This window comes from Podarcis muralis, chromosome 13, assembly GCF_964188315.1.
Source record: "Podarcis muralis chromosome 13, rPodMur119.hap1.1, whole genome shotgun sequence".
Classification (NCBI taxonomy): Eukaryota; Metazoa; Chordata; class Lepidosauria; order Squamata; family Lacertidae; genus Podarcis; species Podarcis muralis.
Genome location: NC_135667.1, coordinates 3,005,151 through 3,025,387, shown reverse-complemented (window position 1 = coordinate 3,025,387; position 20,237 = coordinate 3,005,151). Strand labels below are relative to the sequence as shown.

Below are 20,237 nucleotides of genomic sequence, written 5' to 3'. Positions count from 1 at the left end.
CCGGTTGGCTTCTTCTGGCTGTACGTTTTTGATGACTCCGGGACTTCCGATCCTTCGCCCGAGTCTTCAGAATGAAAGGAGTTTTTTCCAGATACTTCCCCCTGCCGGCACTTCAAAAAAGGGAGAAATTTCAAAGGGCTTTTGAGGCTTGCAGAGTTCACTCGTGAGTCAGGCAGCAAGAAAGTAAAAGATTTCGACATCATCCTCTTTTGGCTGCAGAAAGTCCTTCGCGCAGCGTGTCGTTGACCTGCGGAACTCCCTGCCACAGGAGGCGGCCATGGCTACTAATTTGGATGATTGGACAAATTTAGGGAGGAGGAGAGCGCTAACCATGGCTAGGCTCTGCCTCCGTGGCTGCTCTCCATGGTTGCTGTTGCTCTCAGTTATTGGGGCATCTGGTTCTGCTGGACTGATCCTGAAGAATAGTCTTATATTCTCCAGGAAGAGGTATAGGGAAAAATAGGGGTGGTTGGCTTTTGCTGCCCAACTCCCCAAGGAGTCGAGTCCCCTAAGTCCATGATCCATTGGTCAGAGATAATAATAATAATACAGTGGTACCTCGGGTTAAGTACTTAATTCGTTCCGGAGGTCCGTACTTAACCTGAAACTGTTCTTAACCTGAAGCACCACTTTAGCTAATGGGGCCTCCTGCTGCCGCCGCACTGCCGGAGCACGATTTCTGTTCTCATCCTGAAGCAAAGTTCTTAACCTGAAGCACTATTTTTGGGTTAGCGGAGTCTGTAACCTGAAGCGTATGTAACCTGAGGTACCACTGTAATAATAATAATAATATTTATACCCCACCCATCTGGCTGGGTCTCCCCAGCCACTCTGGGCGGCTTCCAACAAAGTATTAAAATACAGTGGTCTGTTAAACATTAAAAGCTTCCCTAAACAGGGCTGCCTTCAGATGTCTTCTAAAAGTCAGATAGTTCTTTATTTCCTTGACATCTGGTGGGAGGGCGTTCCACAGGGCGGGTGCCACCACCGAGAAGGCCCTCTGCCTGGTTCCCTGTAGCTTGGCTTCTCGCAGGGAGGGAACCGCCATAAGGCCCTCGGAGCTGGAGCTCAGTGTCCGGGCTGGACGATGGGGGTGGAGACGCTCCTTCAGGTCTACTGGGCCTTTGAGGCCGTTTAGGGTTTTAAAGTTCAGCACCAACACTTTGAATTGTGCTCAGAAACGCCCTGGGAGCCAACGTAGGTCTTTCAAGACCGGTGTTATGTGGTCTTGGCCACATGAATGGATGTAGGCGGGAGGCAGGGAAAGCAGGCAGGTCTTCATTTTTCTGTTGCAACAGAGTTCCCTCCGCTCCTTGACCACTGGGTGCTTTTCCAATTCTACGGTTCTGTGATTCTTTGTCTTCCACCCACTGCAGACTGGTTGGCGTAAGAGCGATCAGGAGGTTTCGCATGGCGCTTCAATGCCAAAGGGCACTCGGTTCGAGTTAAATATTAGTTCGGCGTTTTCGCCCGTACCCTTTCTGTTCAATAACAAACCGGCCTAGAAGCTCAAGGACTCGTCTTCTTCCCCTTTGGCCTGGAGACTTAAAGGCCCCCCAAGAAACTGACTCTCTCCCAAACGGCGAATTTTTAACCTGAAACACGAGGCCACTTCTTTCTTTCCATCCCAGAACTGTACGGCCTGGTTCTGGCGGCTCGGTGACCGAGAGGGGAAACCACTCTGCACATGCTCTGGAGACAACCGCTCTTTATTTATTTATATATATATAATTTTTATTAATTTCAACATACCAATTATTATACATTCCACAGAACTTCACATCTTATACAGTCTTTTCGGACTTCCATCAGCACCTCTGATGATCCACGATTTTTATCATTTCTTCTGCATTTCTTAAATTCCTATTGCCTTTAATTATCTTAACTCACAATCCACCTCTTTAACCATTTTTGCAATAATTCAAATAATTTACCTCACAAAACTTCTTGCAAACCTACAAACGTAATCTGGTCATCACAATTACTTTTCAAATAGTCCGTAAATTTACACCAGTCTTCTGTGAATCTCTGGTCCCGCAGGTTTCGAATTCTTCCTGTTAGTTTATCCAATTCTGCATAGTCGATCAATTTCATCCTCCATTCTTCTTTTGTCGGTAATTCTTCTTGCTTCCATTTTTGTGCCAATAATATTCTTGCTGCCATCATTGCATATAAAAGCAACTTACAATCCTGTCTATTAATATCATCTCCTACAATGCCAAGTAAAAATGCTTCTGGTTTCTTAATAAATATATATTTCAACATTTTTTTCATCTCATTATATATCATCTCCCAGAAGTTTTCCACCGTTTTACATTCCCACCACATATGATAAAATGTTCCCTCTTTTTCTTTGCATTTCCAACGTTTATTGCTAACTTTATACATTTTAGCTAATAAGTAAACCGCTCTTTATTTTTAAGCAGAATTTGGGTGGCATTGTAAATCATCGAATCGCAGAATTCTAGAGTCGGAAGGGACACCTGAGGGTCATCCAGACCAACCCGCTCCAATGCAGGAATATTTTGCCCTGAGCAAGAACTCCCCACATTGGAAGACTGGCAAGTAAAGATGGTCAAATATGTGGATTCGGAATCGCCGAGATGAACTGTTTCCAAAGGACTGGGGCAAATTTATACTTTATATGAAAGAGAATTGTAAACAGTTGGAAACGTTTGTAGGTCTGAGTTGAAATGTTTGGTAATGGGAAATTAAGGAGCTGATTTGCTTAGAAGAAGTTGATTGCTAAAAGATTGATATAAGGTAAAAAAAATATAGGAATGTGAAGAAATTGGTAAAGTGATATGGAAGTCTGTTAGAGGGAGGGGAGGATGTCGATGCTTTATTTAAGCAATGCTTTAAGTTATGAATTTTGTGGTTTTTTGATACTGAAATGTAATGAAATGTGGAAAACTTAATAAAAATTATATTTAAAAAAAGGAATATTTTGCCCTGGTTAATCTTAAACTCCCTCCCTCCTATAGTGGATTTTTCTCCAAATCGCCGGCTGTGGCACAGCTTTTTAACTTTATCGGCCCACAAAAGCAGAGTCCCGCAGGTCTATAAACTTGCACAGGTTTACACAGAGGTATTCCCTGCCCTTGGCTTCACACATGCATGGAAATTAAATCCCGTAACAACCAGCTAGCTAGACCTGAATAGAAGAGACCAGAGATGGGAAGAAAATTAAGTCCTGACCAGAATGGTAGAGTAAGTAGACGGATTATGCAGAGATGGCAAAAAACGACTGGAAGAATCCGAAATCCGGAAAGCTAAATTTTTTAATAAGGAATGGGGGGAAATTACAATTTATCTGGGGAGAAAAAATCATTGTAAACAGTTAAAATCATTAGTGGGACTGGAATAACACTTGGTGAATTTTGGATTATAATGAAGATGTAAAAGATTTGATTAATAATAATAATAATAATAATAAATTTTATTTATACCCCGCCCTCCCCAGCCAAAGGAAAGAAAAAAACCCAATTTAAAATACAGGTTAAAATGCAATTTAAAATGCAGCCTCATTTTAAAGTAGCTGATAAATCAAGACTATAAGGGGTCTTATAAAAGATGCAGGAGGAATTGGCCGACAATAGGATCCACAAAAGGGAGGAGGGAAGTCTAGGAGATTCTTTTGAATCTTGTTTTTATGATGTACAGTGGTGCCTCGCAAGACGAAATTAATTCGTTCCGCGAGTTTTTTCGTCTAGCGAATTTTTCGTCTTGCGAAGCACGGTTTCCCATAGGAATGCATTGAAAATCAATTAATGTGTTCCTATGGTCAAAAAAAGTCCAAACAAAGCCAAATTTGGTACAACAAGAGTTTATTAAGTGCTCTTTAAAGTCACACATACTGTAAAGAGCATTTCAAAATTCAAACCCAGAATTTTTTTAAAAAAAACAGCAGAGTGGCCCAATGGTCACAGAAAATCATAAAAATGCAGGAAAAAAACACACAAGCTTCCAGATTCTTGCAAACCCCTCCCCAACTGTTCCCCCAGCCACCCACCACACAGAAATTCAAACCCAGAATTTTTTTTGTCTTGCGAAGCAAGCCCATAGGGAAATTCGTCTTGCGAAGCAACTCAAAAACGGAAAACCCTTTTGTCTAGCGAGTTTTTCATCTTGCGGGGCACCACTGTACGTTGGATATGCGATTGTAAAATTTTAATTTGGGAAACCAAATAAATATCTTTTTTAAAAGAAAGAAGGGCAAAAGGATCACCAAAGACAAAAACAAGGCCACAGAATCATCAGAAAATTTCTTCAGGTTTCTTCGCAGACTAATTTATTTTTTTGCAACAACCCTGCATTGCAGGGGTTGGTCTAGATGGCCGCAGGGGGTCCCTCTTGTGATTCTGTGACTCTTCCCCTCTTGCCCAAACTCCTCCTCCGCACTCGCTTTTGCTGCCCCTGCATCGTGGGCTATCTATCCTCCCTCTCCAACCACAAAACATGCCCCGTCCAGGAGCCTAGGGGTGGAGGGTAGGATTCGAACCCTGAGCCCGCTAGAATCTGCTCTCAGCTGCCAGCCTCCTCAGGGCCTCGTTGGGGAAACGCAGGAGGTGCCAGCCGTCCTTGTCGGTCAGGTTTTCGCCTCCCCGCCTCTCGATGAAGCTCAGGACGTCCGCCTTCTGGGAGGAAACGTGCATTCGGAGTTGGCGGACGCCTTGGCGCAAGGCAACCTGAGGAGGCAGGCAGGAGGGGAATAATAATAATAATAATAATAATAATAATAATAATAATAATAATAATAATAATAAATTTATTTATACCCCACCCTTCCCGGTTCAAAAACCGGGCTCAGGGCGGCTAACAACAAATTTAAAACACTTAATTATAAAAGCAGCATAAAATACAGTATAAAAACATGAATAACAATAAAATTCAGAAATCAAAAATCAATTCGATAATCCCCAGGGCTAGCTGGCTAAGTTAGTCCTATTTGGGCCTGCGAGGAGACATGGGGAGAATTAGCAGTGGGGTCTCAGAGTGGATAATCTTCATAAAAAGGGAAGGAAGAGGAATAAAAGATCAGGCTGGATTCAAATTGAAGGCCAGGCGGAATAGCTCTGTCTTACAGGCCCTGTGGAAGGAGGTTAAATCCTGCAGGGCCCTGGTCTCCTGGGACAGAGCATTCCACCAGGTCGGAGCCACCACTGAGAAGGCCCTGGCCCTGGCGGAGGATAGTCTGACTTCCTTAGGGCCCAGGACCTCTAAACTATGATTATTCATGGACCTTAAGGTCTTCTGTGGGGCAGACCAGGAGAGGCGATCCCATAAATACGAGGGTTTGGCAATGGGAACTTTCCAGCCAAGAGAGGACAAAGGGACTGTCTCCTTATGAGATAGTTTCCAGGTATATGTTACTTTTCTAAGCTAAGTCTGCCTTCTGGGATCCAATTGTGAACAGAATGTTGTGTGAGTAAACCTTTTTATACTTTTATAGACGACTGTGTCGTGTCGTATCTTTTAGGAGGGAATAAGGGGGAAATACCAGAGCAGTTATTCTATACCACGGGTGTCAAACACAAGGCCCGCGGGCCGAATCCGGCCCACCAGACCTCGTCATGTGGCCCGTGTAGCCGCCGCCAACCTTCACCTTTTATTCTCGCTTTTTTTTTTTTTTTGACACAAGAAAGCCGCCTCTACAGCGCATGCGCGGCAGCCTACAAGCCAGAGAACGTCTGCCCTGTAGCGGCGCCGGCCGTTCTACACAGGAAACCTCCACTTGTTTTATGTTGAGCGCATGCCATCCTGTGATGTGACGGCTGCCTGAACCCTTCTCTCCTGTACTGTAAGTACATATGATGTATGTGGGGGGGAGGGGGGTCTGCTAATAAGGGGGGGGGGGTCTGCTTATTATTCTGCTTAAAAGTCTGAGCGGTAAACTTTGGATATACTGACCACTTCCGTGTCACTTGACAGTGGTATAGGGACCATAAACTACAATCAAATAACCCAAAAATGTCCAAGAAAAGAAAAGTTGATGCAGAGGGAAGGCAATTTCAGGAGAGATGGGAAAGTGAATACATGTTTGTGATTAATGGAGACAAGCCATATGTGTAATAAACAGTGTTTGGCAATATTTGTATGTTTAAAAATAAATAAATTACTGTCTGTTACCAAAAATCATTTTTCAATAAATTGTACAATAATTGTACATTTGAATATCTACTTGCCATTATTCTGGCTATGTTTCTGCTTTCAGAGCTAGTTATTACTTACATTATTACAAAAAACAGTAATAATTGAATGCAGTGACAATAATTTATGATAATAAAGAGTGGGCACATAGTCCTACAGATACAACCGGCCCTTTGAGGGTGACCAAACTGCTGATGCGGCCCCCGATGAATTTGAGTTTGACACCCCTGTTCTAGAGGCTTTAGCGAGCCTGAGCAAACGCATCCACTGCGAGTTTAAAACGGGGAATGTTACTCTGCTAAATTGTGGAACTTGTTAACACGAGTTAGAAAGGCTATAACCAGGCAATATATCCTCTCCTGCATCCCTGAACACACAACTCACCTCACCCGCCTGCTCCATCAGGGCCTTCCCGATCCGCCTCCCTGTGAGGAAGGAGAACCAGAAGAAGCCTGTTAGGGTAGGGTGTTCTGGGTGCGATTCCTACGTGGCGAAAGAGGGTTGGGATGGATGACCTCTGAGGGTACCCGACTCTACAATTCCACAACTCTGTGACCTTGGAAGGAGGCAGATTCCCCCTCGCTGGAGGTTTCTGAACGGAGAGGGCATCTGCCAGGGATTCTTAGGCTGCGATTCTGACATGGCGAAGCGGGTTGGGCTGGATGACCTCTGGGGGTCCCAGTCCAACTCGACATCTCTCGGATTCCATGATAAACTGAGCAGGGGAAAGGTGGATTCTATCCATCCTGAGGTGACTGCATTGATACCGCCGCTTCTCTCTGAAGATACAACCCAGGGTGGTAAGAATTTTGTGGCACTTCCAGGGGACCCCAGTTGGCCTCTCACCTGAGCTCTGGCCAAACCTGCTCAGCTCCAGCCATTCTACAGCCTCTTAAACCATGGGTGGGGACGCAGGTGGCGCTGTGGGTCAAACCACAGAGCCTAGGGCTTGCCGATCAGAAGGTCGGCGGTTCGAATCTCCGCGACAGGGTGAGCTCCCATTGCTCGGTCCCTGCTCCTGCCAACCTAGCAGTTTGAAAGCACACCACTGAGAGTACATAAATAGGTACTGCTCCAGCGGGAATGTAAACGGCGTTTCCGTGCGCTGCTCTGGTTCGCCAGAAGCGGCTTAGTCCTGCTGGCCATATGACCCGGAAGCTGTACGCTGGCTCCCTCGGCCAGTAAAGCGAGATGAGCGCCGCAACCCCAGAGTCGGCCACGACTGGACCTAACGCTCAGGGGTCCCTTTACCTTTGCCTTTATTCCTTCTCTTAGGGACGCGGGTGGCACTGTGGTCTAAACCACTGAGCCTAGGACTTGCCAATCAGAAGGTCGGTGGTTCGAATCCCCACGATGGGGTGAGCTCCCGTTCCTCGGTCCCTGCTCCTGCCCACCTAGCAGTTCGAAAGCACGTCAAAGTGCAAGTAGATAAATAGGTACCGCTCCGGCGGGAAGGTAAACGGCGTTTCCGTGCGCTGCTCTGGTTTGCCAGAAGCGGCTCAGTCCTGCTGGCCGCATGACCCGGAAGCTGTACGCCGGCTCCCTCGGCCAATAAAGCGAGATGAGCGCCGCAACCCCAGAGTCGGCCACGACTGGACCTAATGGTCAGGGCTCCCCCCCCCTTTTTTTAATCTATGGGTAGGCAACCTAAGGTCCGGGGGCCGGATCCGGCCCAATCACCTTCTCAATCCGGCCCACGGACGGTCCGGGAATCAGCGTATTTTTACACGAGCAGAATGTGTCCTTTTATTTAAAATGCATCTCTGGGTTTTTTGATGGGCATAGGAATTTGTTCATTATTATTTTTTCCCAAAATATAGTCCGGCCCTCCACAAGGTCTGAGGGATAGTGGACCGGCCCCCTGCTGAAAAAGTTTGCTGACCCCTCTCTTAAACCCTGGCCCATCATGAAGCACAAAGAGGGCTTTTTCAAGAGCAGCTGCTGCACCCTTGATCCGCAGAAAAGGGGCGCGTCTTCGGTGCGCATTGAATTCTTCAACCTTCAAATCTGAAATATTACGAGGGTGCTAAAAACTTGTAACGTGACTTGGGAATTCCAAAGATATTCTGGTTAGGTTGCTGTAATTTGGTTTTTCTTGGTAAGCAAACAGGTGTAAAATTGCACAGAAATCGTTAAAAGGGATTGCCAAGTACTTGCAGTTGTGGTTGTGGTTGCTGCTGCTGCTGCTTATTATTATTATTATTATTATTATTATTATTATTATTATTATTATTTAATAATTTTTAATAATTTATTATCTATACCCCACCCATCTGGCCGAATTTGCCCAGCCACTCAGGGCATCTCCCAATCAAGTGTTAAAAACAATACAGCATTATATTATTATTATTATTATTATTAATTATTGCAGAGGCTGGATGGCCATCTGTCGTGGGTGCTTTAGCTGAGATTCTTGCATCGCAAGGGGTTGGGCTAGATGACCTTTGGGTCCCTTCTAACTCTACGATTCTACGATTACGTGACATTTTCAGGAGGTAAAATTAAAATTCCCCTGGTTTTCCGGAAGCAGATTGTGTGCTCCTTCGTCAAACACAGAGACCAATGTTGTCCGATCCAAAAGAGAATTGAAGAGTTGGATTCCGCACACCCAAAAACATATTTTTAAGACCGCCCCCCCCATCACCGCTAAAATTGGCTAAAAAAAAAGAAAAGGTTTCGCCCCGCTAAAATAACACGTGGCTATTCGTAATGCTTCTGAATGCAAATTTCTGCAAACCACAGGACGAGAGAACGCTGGTCTTGCGTTCGAATCCTGCTTGCGGATTTCCCAAAGCGGCTGGCCGCCGTGAGGACAGGATTCGACCGCTACCTCCCCATCCGTACCTCTAAATTCCGGCATGACGTACAGATTGTCCATGTAGATGTTCTTTCCCCTCCAGGTGTTATAGGTGTACGAGAAGAGGGTGTACCCGATAAGGGTGTAGCCTGGGTGTGGAGCAAAATAAATAATGTTACGCAGGAGTTCAGCCTTGCTGGCATTTCCAAACCACCCACTTGTGCCTCAATCGCAGCAGTAGCAGCTTCTCCCTGCGAGCCGGATCATGTCTATCGCAAGATTGGACATGATTCGGCTCATCCCCTCATTACCTTCCTTGCTTTTCTCTTCGGCGGGGACTTCGGCCACAAGGCACTCGTACTGGGACTGCTCTCCAAAACCGGCTTTCTTCAGCTCTGGGGAGGAAGCGGAAAAGGGAGGAGCAGTAATAATAATAATAATAAATAATAATAAATTTTTATTTATACCCCGCCCTTCCCGGTTCAGAAAACCAGGCTCAGGGCAGCTAACGACAAATTTAAAACACTTAATTGATGCAACAAGAAGCAGCATAAAATACCGTATAAAATGTGAATAACAATAAATTCAGAATTCAAAAATCAATTTAGGGGGGAAATCCATCCAATAAACATTAGATGATCACCAGGGCTAGCTGGCTAAATTAGTCCTAAATGGGCCGGCGAGGAGACATGGGGAGAATTAGCTGTGGGGTCTCAGAGCGGGTAATCTTCATAAAAAGGGAAGGAAGAGGAATAAAAGATCAGGCTGGATTCAAATTAAAGGCCAGGCGGAATAGCTCTTGTCTTACAGGCCCGACGGAAGGAGCTTAAATCCTGCAGGGCCCTGGTCTCCTAGGACAGAGCATTCCACCAGGTCGGAGCCACCACTGAGAAGGCCCAGGCCCTGGTGGAGGATAATCTGACTTCCTGGGACCTCTAAATTATGAATATTCATGAACCTTAAGCTCCTCTGTGGGGGAGACCAGGAGAGGTGGCCTTTCAACAATAAAACTGCCTCTTAACGCCCCCTGTAGGTGATCCCAGTATCATCCCCAGGGGCACAACCACCCCTGCAAAAGGTAAAAGGTAAAGGACCCCCGGACGGTTAGGTCCAGTCAAAGGCGACTCTGGGGTTGCAGCGCTCATCTCACGTTCAGGCCAAGGGAGCTATAATAATAATAATAAAAATAAAATTTTATTTATATCCCGCCCTCCCCAGCCGAAGCTGGGCTCAGAGCTGGCGTTTGTCCGCAGACAGCTTTCCGGGCCATGCGGCTGGCAGGACTAAACCGCTTCCAGTGCAAGGGGACACCGTGACGGAAACCAGAGAGCATGGTTCCCGCCGGAGTGGTACCTATTTATCTACTTGCACTTTTGACGCACTTTTGAACTGCTAGGTTGGCAGGAGCAGGGACCGAGCAACGGGAGCTCACCCCGTCGCGGGGATTCGAACCGCCAACCTTCCGATTGGCAAGCCCTAGGCTCTGTGGTTTAGACCACAGTGCCACCCGAATCCCAAACCACCCCTGTAAAGGTAAAGGGACCCCTGACCATTAGGTCCAGTCGTGGCCGACTCTGGGGTTGCGGTGCTCATCTCGCTTTACTGGACGAGGGAGCCGGCGTACAGCTTCCGGATCATGTGGCCAGCATGACTAAGCTGCTTCTGGCGAACCAGAGCAGCACACGGAAACGCCGTTCACCTTCCCGCTGGAGCGGTACCTATTTATCTACTTGCACTTTGACGTGCTTTCAAACTGCTAGGTTGGCAGGAGCAGGGACCGAGCAACAGGAGCTCATCCTGTCGCGGGGATTCGAACCGCCCACCTTCCGATCGGCAAGCCCAAGAGGCTCCGTGGTTTAGACCACAGCGCCACTCGCGCTCCAAACCACCCCTGTAGGGAGCCGCTAATCTAAGGCTACCAGACGTCCCTGCTTCCCCAGATTTACAAAGCAGTCCCCATACAAAATCCATTGAAGTTGAAAAGTGTCCCCAGATTCATTGGGAAAAATCTGGTAACCTTATAATCTATTTGCACACTGGAGCCCCTTCTTTACCTTCGACATTGGTCCTGAGCGAGCCCAAAGGGACGTTGTAAATGCCCGCAATCTCCTGTTTATAGGGAGAGAGAGAGAGAATTGGGAGCAAAAGCTCTGGTTTGCAGCCGCCTCAAGACTCATTTGTTCCCCCTTTCACCCAGGGATCCTTATGATGAATCGTGCACAGAAGAACAGTCAGGATCAGGCCCAGGGCTGGATTTAGGTTTGATGAGGCCCTAAGCTGCTGAAGGTAATGGGGCCCTTTCTATGTCCAGATGTCCTTTGTCAACAACAAATTGCCGCTGTTTTTTTGTGTTGAATATATGCTATATGGTCATTGATGGACCTAAAGCCATTTGCACATAACAAAATGTGTATTTTATCAAAGTAATTGTTGAACTGAAATACTAACAGAAGTATATTAATAGTGAAATAATTATTAAGCTCTAACTTAAAATGATTTTTTTTATCCATAACAAACGTAATAATGCAAACACATTGGCATTGGGCAATAACAAAAGTTGCTTTAGAAACACAGTTTACAAAGACTCATAATTTGGGGGGGGGCCAAGAGAGTGGGGCCCTAAGCCATGGGTAGGCAAACTAAGGCCCAGGGGCTGGATCCAGCCCAATCACCTTCTCAATCCGGCCTGCAGGCGGTCCAGGAATCAGCATGTTTTTACATGAGCAGAATGTGTGCCTTTATTTAAAATGCATCTCTGGGTTATTTGTGGGGCATAGGAATCCGTTCATTCCCCCCCCCCAAAAAAATATATAGTCCGGCCCCCCACAAGGTCTGAGGGACAGTGGACCGGCTCCCTGCTGAAAAAGTTTGCTGAGCCCTGCCCTAAGCTATAGCTTGTTTAGCTTATACGTAAATCTGGCACTGACAGGCCAACAGGTCTAGTCCAGCAACAGAAATTTTGGCACCTGAGGCGAACCACAAAATGGTCTCTCCTTCCCTCCAGGGAAGAAGATATTAAATGAAGATACAGATCAGGAGCAAAGGGGAAATAAAGATCTGTCGCAGAAGCATTGATTCGTACGGTTGGAAGAGACCCTGGCGGTCATGTATTCCAACTCTAGGAAGGTGACAGAGCAAAGGTTGGCTAGTCTGGGGTTCTTCAGCTGCGATCGATTCAGTCATTGTGCGGGGTTGGGCCAAATGACCTTCGGGGGACCCTTCCAACTCTGACCGTTCCGTGCTTCTCATCCTGTTCCTCACCTTCACCAGTCGCATGATGTCCTTCAGGTCCTTTGGGGCGCAGGGGCGGATGGCAAAACTCATGGCTCAGTCCAGATTCTCCCGGGCTACTTACTCTGTAGAAAGGACTGCTGTGTGCCTCTGGGCTGCGTCTGAAAGCTAGGAAGGTGGGTGGTTGGGAATCTGCTTGATTCCTGAGTGACGACTGGACTCCGGTGGGGGTGGGAGGGGTTTCTGGGTGCTTTGCAGGGTGAAGGTCCCAAGGTCAATCCGTCAGGCTTCCTAGATCTCAGCGAGGAGAAGATGGGAACTTGAACTCTCTCCAGGGTCCATAGCTTTCGAGAAGTGACAGTCATATCCAAAGGCAACAAGTACAACCAAGTACAACAATGGGATGTCAATATTGTTGCAGGAATTTATGCATAGGTTGGGGGGGGTGTTTGCCCCTCCAGCAAATATCACGCACCTGCAGCCCACTACCCAAACCAGCACAATCGTGTTTGTGACTTTTGTGATTTGTCCTCACAAAACACTTCATCACAGTTTCTTCCTGCCTATTCAAAGGGCCTTTGCTGCACGATACCAAATGTAAGAATTCACTGATCAATGGATCTCTGTACTGGCTCACTGGGAAACTTCAGAAATTCATATAGACAGGTGAGCTCAGCTCCTCAGCAGCCCCTCTGCCTGAGTGATCATCCCTGGCATCCTGATACCTGAGTGCCAGGCGGGTAGCCATTCCAGAAATAACAAGCCCAGATGAGGACAAAAGGGTGGGATTAACTTGGCTGGGAAACAGGGAAATGTAAAGATCTCTTTTGTTCCACTTGATGGGTGTTTGGTGGAGGGCGAGGGGAACCATGGGGCAGGGTCCAGGATGCTCAGATTACTGCCACCAGAGCTCCCCTTTCATGATGGGACCATGATGTAGGAGTGATGTAGTTGGGGGGTGTAACATGGGGATTAGCAGCTAATAAAAGTTGGGGGTCTCTTTTGTTCTGGGCTTCCATCTTGTTGCACCTGGTGGCAGGTGGGAGTCCTGTCGTGACAGTCTTCAATCAAGACCAAGCCTACTGGCTGCTGTTTTGCTCTGGTATTCCTGGCTGGGGTCCTTGTTTCTTGTCCAAGGGAGCCATCGGATTTCTCCATTAAGAATTTAAACTCTTTATATAATCTATACAGGACATAGAACAATATGAAATATGCACTCTCTGCAAAACCAAATAAACAGAAATCTTCTAAATCTCTGAAAGTCACAAATTATGGATTCTCTTTGTAACACTGGGGTTTAATTGTTTGGTTACTTATAGTTTTCAAGAAGGCAAGGCTGGGTGAGCCTTATCACTTCAATAGCCCTCCTTCGCACCAGGTGCTTGTCTATTTTTAAAGCCATCACTGTGGCAGGGAGTTCCACAGTTTAACCATGCACAGAGAAGGCCTTTTCCGTCCCAAACCTTCCAACAAACAGCTTCCTGTGATGTCCAAGAATGCTAGTGTTAAGAGAGGTGGGGGAGAAAACTTTTCTATATCCATTTTCTCCATGGTTTTATAAGATCCTACCATGCAGGTTCATGCAAGATCATGGCCACTGGTCCCATCACCTCCTGGCAAATAGAAGGGGAAGAAATGGAGGCAGTGAGAGATTTTACTTTCTTGGGCTCCATGATCACTGCAGATGGTGACAGCAGCCACGAAATTAAAAGACGCCTGCTTCTTGGGAGAAAGGCAATGGCAAACCTAGACAGCATCTGAAGAAGCAGAGACATCACCTTGCCAACAAAGGTCCGTATAGTTAAAGCCATGGTTTCCCCAGTAGTGATGTATGGAAGTGAGAGATGGACCATCAAGAAGGCTGATCGGGGACTTCCGGCGAGGCAGCATGGCGGCAGCAGCAGAAGAAAAGAGCTCCTGAAGCCAGCCACATTAAAAGGCTCTATCTGGCCAATTCCCGGACCCCCAAAATTGCTGCTGCCAACACTGCCAGCGGAGAGGTATTGGGGGTGCCCGGGCATCTATCAAAGGAGCCAAAGCACCCCCCCCCACGACCTTGACTGAGCCGGAAAGGCACCCGACCCCCCCCCCCCACAGCCGAGAGGAGCTCCAAAACCAGGAGGACAGTGGAGCTAACGCAAAGAGGGAGAAAGAAAGGGAGAGAGAGGAAGAAAAAGAAAGAGAGAAAAAGGAGCCCCAAATTTACCGTTGCTGCCCCCATCTCTGCCGACGGGAAAGCAGAGGAGAGGTAGGTGAGCACGGTGAAGGCTTCGGGGAAGAAAAGGGAAAAAAAAACGCACGTGGCTGAGCCCTACCGGGAGCTCCAGCGGCAAGGAAAACCCAGAGAAGCTGCATAACAAAGGAGAAAAAAAACTACCCTTTTCCCCCTTTCTTTTCTTTTTTTTTATAACTCCCCCCTTTTTTTAACCCCTTCCTCCCCCTTTAAAAAGAATATATATATATATATATATATATATATATATATATATATATATATATATCTCTTTCTTATCCCTCCCCCCCCCCATATACCTACTTTTACCACTTTTCTTTTTAAAAGAGGGGCCACTGCTGCTGCAGCCACCCTTTATTTGAATCTTTATATTTATTTCTATCTTTTCTACACACTACTTAAAGACACACTTTTCCACACACACACCCTCAATTTAAACATCATTTTATTTCCACCTCAAACTCCCCTCTTAAGATTTAAAATGGCAGTACCCAGAAAACAACCCTGAACCATCACAGGCCATTTCCTGGGACTGCCACTTCGCCCCAGACTTTCCACTCTCTTTTACCTACCCTCTTTTACCTACACTTTACTCATTTTTTAAAAAAAAATTAAAAAGCTCTATCTAAAGACAACCCCCTTTTTCTTTTTTTTCTTTTTTACCTTTAATTCTCATTTTTATCTTTCACCCGTACATTTTTAATTACTTTTTTACAAACAAAAAATAATAACAATAATTAGGGGGAAATATTATTATTTTGGGGGGGGGGGACAAAACCAAACCATACAATTATTATTCTTTTCTTTCCCTCTTTCTCTTTTTAAAGCTCTTGTTGGTTTGTTCTTGAAGGGGGAATCCTTCGCCCCCAGCTACGACCACCACTCCCTTTTAAAACAAAAATTTCCTCCATATCACTGCTATTGCTATTGATACTCTCCCCCTCAACTTCCCCCTTTTTTATTTTTCTCTCCCATCTCTCTCTTCACCCCTCCTCATTTTTTCCCTTTATTCCACCTTTCATTTTCCATCCCCAATTTTGTTTTCTATCCCTTTTATTTTTTAAAATCAACCCCCCCCTTTTTAGCCTGTTCATCAGTTTGTTTTTGAGAAGGGAGCCCTTCCCCCCCAACCCCTCTTTTAAAATAAGACTCTCCCCCCCATACCATTGCAGCAGCTCCCCCTCTCTTTTCTCCTCCTTCCTTTTCCCACCTTTTCCCCTTCCTCCTCTCCTTTTCTCTCCCTCCTCCCTCTCTCCATCCCCCCCCCTTCCCCTAAAGGAAACGCATACACACATTCATATCACCCTATCATAATTTGCCCCCCTCATACTATAGCTAAAACTACTGCTGCATTCTAATACCGCTGATATTACTGTACTCTCTCTCTCTCTCTCTCTCTCTCTCTCTCTCTCTCTCTCTCTTCTCTTTTACTCCAATCTCCTCTCTCCCCCGCCTCCCCCCTTTTTACATATACCCTATTTGTCTGCCTCTGTTTCTGAGTGCACTCCCAACCCCAACTTCCACCTTAACTGGACCCCAATACCCCTTTTGGGCATATACAACCCCCTCCTAAACACATATTTCCCCTGGCCCCACCCCTCTAATCTCTTGCATCTCTACCTGCTAACCCCCCTCCCTTTATATGAACTGTCTGTCCGTTAGTCTACCCATCTCTGCTTACCTCCCCCCCCCCCCCGCCTCGGCGGCACCGCTGAGGCATCTACAGAAGCCCTAGAGAAGTTCTTAAAACACAGGCTAGAAGTGACACAAATGACCACCTAATCCAAACGCTCTGTAAAAGCCACCAGCCAACAAAGCCTGATCAGCTCAGCAACCCAACAATACCCAGGAATCACCACTGCCACAACTCCTAACCACCACACGCCCAACCCCAAGAGGACGCCAGGCCAACCTCAAACCAAAACCATCAGGGAGACCGAGATGACACCAACCAGGGAGATGGCAAACAATGCTAAGATGGTAGCTCCCCTTCAAGATGATGACCACCCAATAACGAAACGAGATCTGAGGGAAATGGAAGCACGATTAGAAGAAGCACTGAAGGCCACAATGGCTCCCATGCAGGTACTAATCAACAATCTAACCTCCAAAGTGGAAGCTCTAGAGAACAAGAACCAAATGCAAGAAAGAATAATAGAACAATACCGGGAGGAGAACCGACGTGTGAACAAGAAACTGGACGAACTGGTAAACCAAATGGAAGCAGAACACAACGAGATGAAAATTAAGCAAGCCGACCTTGAAGACCGCAATAGACGTTGTAACATCCGCTTCCGCAACTTTCCTGAAAAAACAGAGGAGAAAAGCCCAGCAGACCTAATTATACGCTGGCTGAAAAACACAATCCCAAGCCTGAAACTTGAGGCAGATGACTTGGAGAGGGCTCACAGAGCCCTAAAACCTATGCCAAAACCCAGCGCCCCCCCCCAAGAGACATCATTGTATGCTTCACACGCTACAAAAAGAAGGAGGAGGTATGGCACCAACTCAGAAACTCAAGCAACCTTCGATATGGAGAAACCCCCATCCTGGCCTTACAGGACCTATCTCAGGATACCCTAAACCGGGGGAAAAGCCTGCGCCCATGCACCCAGCGTCTCCAACAAGCAGGGATCAAATACCGATGGGGCTTCCCCTTCCGCCTCATTGTAACAACCAACACAACACAACACATGGCTACCAACATACCTGAGGCCCTGCAACTACTAAAGAACCTTGAACTCGACCTCCCGCCGGAATGGCAACCGACAAACCCACCAAGTGACAGCCCCAACCACGAGGAAACAACAGCAAACAACTGGACAACGGTACAGAAGAAAAAGATACAACAGAAGCGGCGCAACAACGCAAACCAATACAGGCAAGCATCATGCTCAGAACCGTCCCGCCGACCATACGACACAAGAAACCAGACCAAGATTAACCAAACCAATTCATCGCAGATGGACAACCCTACAACAACAACAACCGCAGCTGAATGAAGAAACCGGGGAAAAACCACAAACTGAAGGACTGGTGATTCCCCCCCCCCTTTCCCCCTCTCCCCCCCAAACATAGATTTAGTTAACACCATCAGCATCCCCCCCAACCCCGCACCCCCACAGAAATCCCCACCCCAACACCAGTCCAGACGACCTCAACCACATTCCCCATCACCCACACCTTCAACACCCCCATACTCCATACTAGGGAAAAACAAATCCTCCAACCTTAATAACACAACCCACAATCAGGCTAAAATCTGATACCCAACCAGCACTATGGTGGCACCAGAGCGTACCAACACCCACATCCCCACCCCAACACACCAACAATGTTGCTTATAACACTGGCAACATTGCTTATGAACCTTATACCTGACAGCGACACTACAAAGTCACTTCACACTGTCTCGCTGATCACCCCCTATCGCAAACAACAGGGGGGATGGCCTGTCCTTGAACACGGCCTTCCACACCAGCTGAGACCTAGGACCAACTGGCTAAATGCCAGATGGTCTAAAATACCCCAAACAAACACCTATATGACTACATATAGGAAACTCTCTACAACTTACCCCCTACTCTTTAACCCAAATCTTACTCTAACCCCATTAGCCCCCCACCCACCACACCCTAGGTCAGCGCAACCTCACTGGTTCTTTAAACAACACGAAGAGAGAGACACAAGACAACCCAAACGGGTTGGCAGGGAATCGCCCCACATAATAGATAAGCAAGATGGCTAACCTAAAAGCAATCACATTAAATGTGAGGGGGCTGGGAAACCCCATCAAAAGAAAACGCATCACCTCATACATAAACACCATGAAACCACACATCACCTTCCTACAAGAAATACACAACCCACCCAAAGGCAGCAAACTCCTGAGCGACCCCCGCTTCAGTCAACAGTGGGTCGCACAAGGCTCAGGGAAAGCTCGCGGTGTAGCCATAATACTCAGTAGAGACCTGAACTTCACTGCCACAACAGTCCTCAAGGACAAAAAAGGCAGATTCATTTTCGCTAAAGGGACACTTGATGGCAAAATCAAACTGACAATCGGCTCCATATATGCCCCAAACACGAAACAACTAGAATTCTTCCAGAAGACACTAAACAAATTCTTCTCCTTCTCTGAAGGGGAAGCAATCCTAGGAGGGGACCTCAATCTAAATATGAAAGGTATATCCCTGAAAGATATCCACCCCACAACCCCATGGGCAACCTTCCTCCGAAGGAAACCCCCAACAATTAGGAACTCTTACAAGTTACTAAAAATGCTAAAAAACAGGGGTCTCTACGACATTTGGGGTGAGCAAAACCCGGGAGACATCAGCCATACATTCCAATCGGGACGCCATGATACAGTGTCCAGACTAGACAGCATTCTACTCACACAGGGTCTGATTCCCTCAGTAGAATCAACAAACATAGGTAACATTAAAATCACAGATCACGCCCCAGTAGAAGTCATCATTAAAATAGGAGAAGGAACACAAACCACCCCATCATGGTCCTTCAGCCCCATCCTAACTACAAACAAACAAATTAGAGAGAGTCTCACAAAAACCCTCCAAAACTACTTCAAGGAAAATGATGTAAACAATACAACAACCCCCCTCCTATGGGACGCAATGAAAGCGGTCACCAGAGGAGCTTGCATAAAAGAGAAAACATTCCTTAAAAAACAAACCTCCTCAAAAATTAGCAAAATAGAACAAGACATCACAGCCCTCTCATCACGCTACAAACAAACAGGATCTAAAAAACTCCTCAAACTTATAGAACAAAAAAGGAGAGAACTAGACTCCCTAGAAATTAACAAAACAATGATCAACATTCTATACTCTAAACAACGTTTCTATGAATATGGAGGGAAAAACTCCAGATTACTAGCAAATAGATGTAGGAAAAAAGCACTCAAAACAAGAATACACTGCATCACCAAAAAAGACGGCAACATAACATTCTCCCCCAAAGAAATAATCTCAGAATTTGCAGAATTTTACTCCAACCTATACACCTCCCGAAACCCACCAGAGAAGGAAATCAAAAAATTTCTAGCAGGACTGACCATGCCTACCCTAACTGATGAGGAGCGGGAATTCATGGACAGCCCTATCACCCCAGAGGAAATAGATGCAGTCCTCAAAAAACTGAAACCACATAAAGCCCCAGGCCCAGATGGCTTCACAGCAGAATTCTATAGGAAATTTAAAGAACCCTTGATGCCCTACATGACCCACCTATTCAACTACATCATAAAAGGGGGCCCCATCCCCCAAACCTGGACCCACTCCAAAATAGTCTCCATCCCAAAACCACTAAAAGACAGCCTCAAAGTAGAATCATACCGCCCAATCTCATTAATAAACCAAGACTACAAGATATTCACATCAATCTTGGCCAACCGCCTAAAAATCTTCCTACACAAGTTAATAGCCCCAGACCAGACTGGCTTTGTCCCTGGCCGCAATATAACAGACCCCATCAGGAAACTACTGAACCTGATCGAACACAGCAAGGCAACCAAACTCCCATTGACAATTATGTCCCTAGACATCCTCAAAGCCTTTGATTGCTTAGAGTGGAAATACATATTAGCAGTACTAACCAACATGAAATTTGGCCCCAACTTCCTACAGATCCTCAAACAAATATACTCCCAAGCCTCAGCAAAATGCAGAACTAACAATATGGATTCTAATACTATAGCTATCCAAAGAGGCACGAAACAAGGATGCCCACTGTCTCCCTTCTTATTTATCCTGGCTCTGGAACCCCTAGCAATCCGCATCCGAGCGGCCACAGACATCAAGGGAG

General features: G+C 46.3%; 1 protein-coding gene across 1 annotated transcript; it reads right to left on the bottom strand.

The window, feature by feature from the left end:
• Positions 1 to 1,693: 1,693 nt before the first annotated feature.
• Positions 1,694 to 12,550, bottom strand: LOC114581888 (thialysine N-epsilon-acetyltransferase-like). The gene is made up of 6 exons (XM_028702585.2): positions 12,209 to 12,550; positions 11,002 to 11,056; positions 9,259 to 9,342; positions 8,995 to 9,096; positions 6,535 to 6,575; positions 1,694 to 4,688 (listed from the first exon to the last, which is right to left on the bottom strand). The coding sequence occupies exons 1-6, from the start codon at positions 12,269 to 12,271 to the stop codon at positions 4,512 to 4,514; spliced, it is 522 nt and encodes a 173-aa protein (XP_028558418.2). The 5' UTR covers positions 12,272 to 12,550; the 3' UTR covers positions 1,694 to 4,511.
• Positions 12,551 to 20,237: the final 7,687 nt, after the last annotated feature.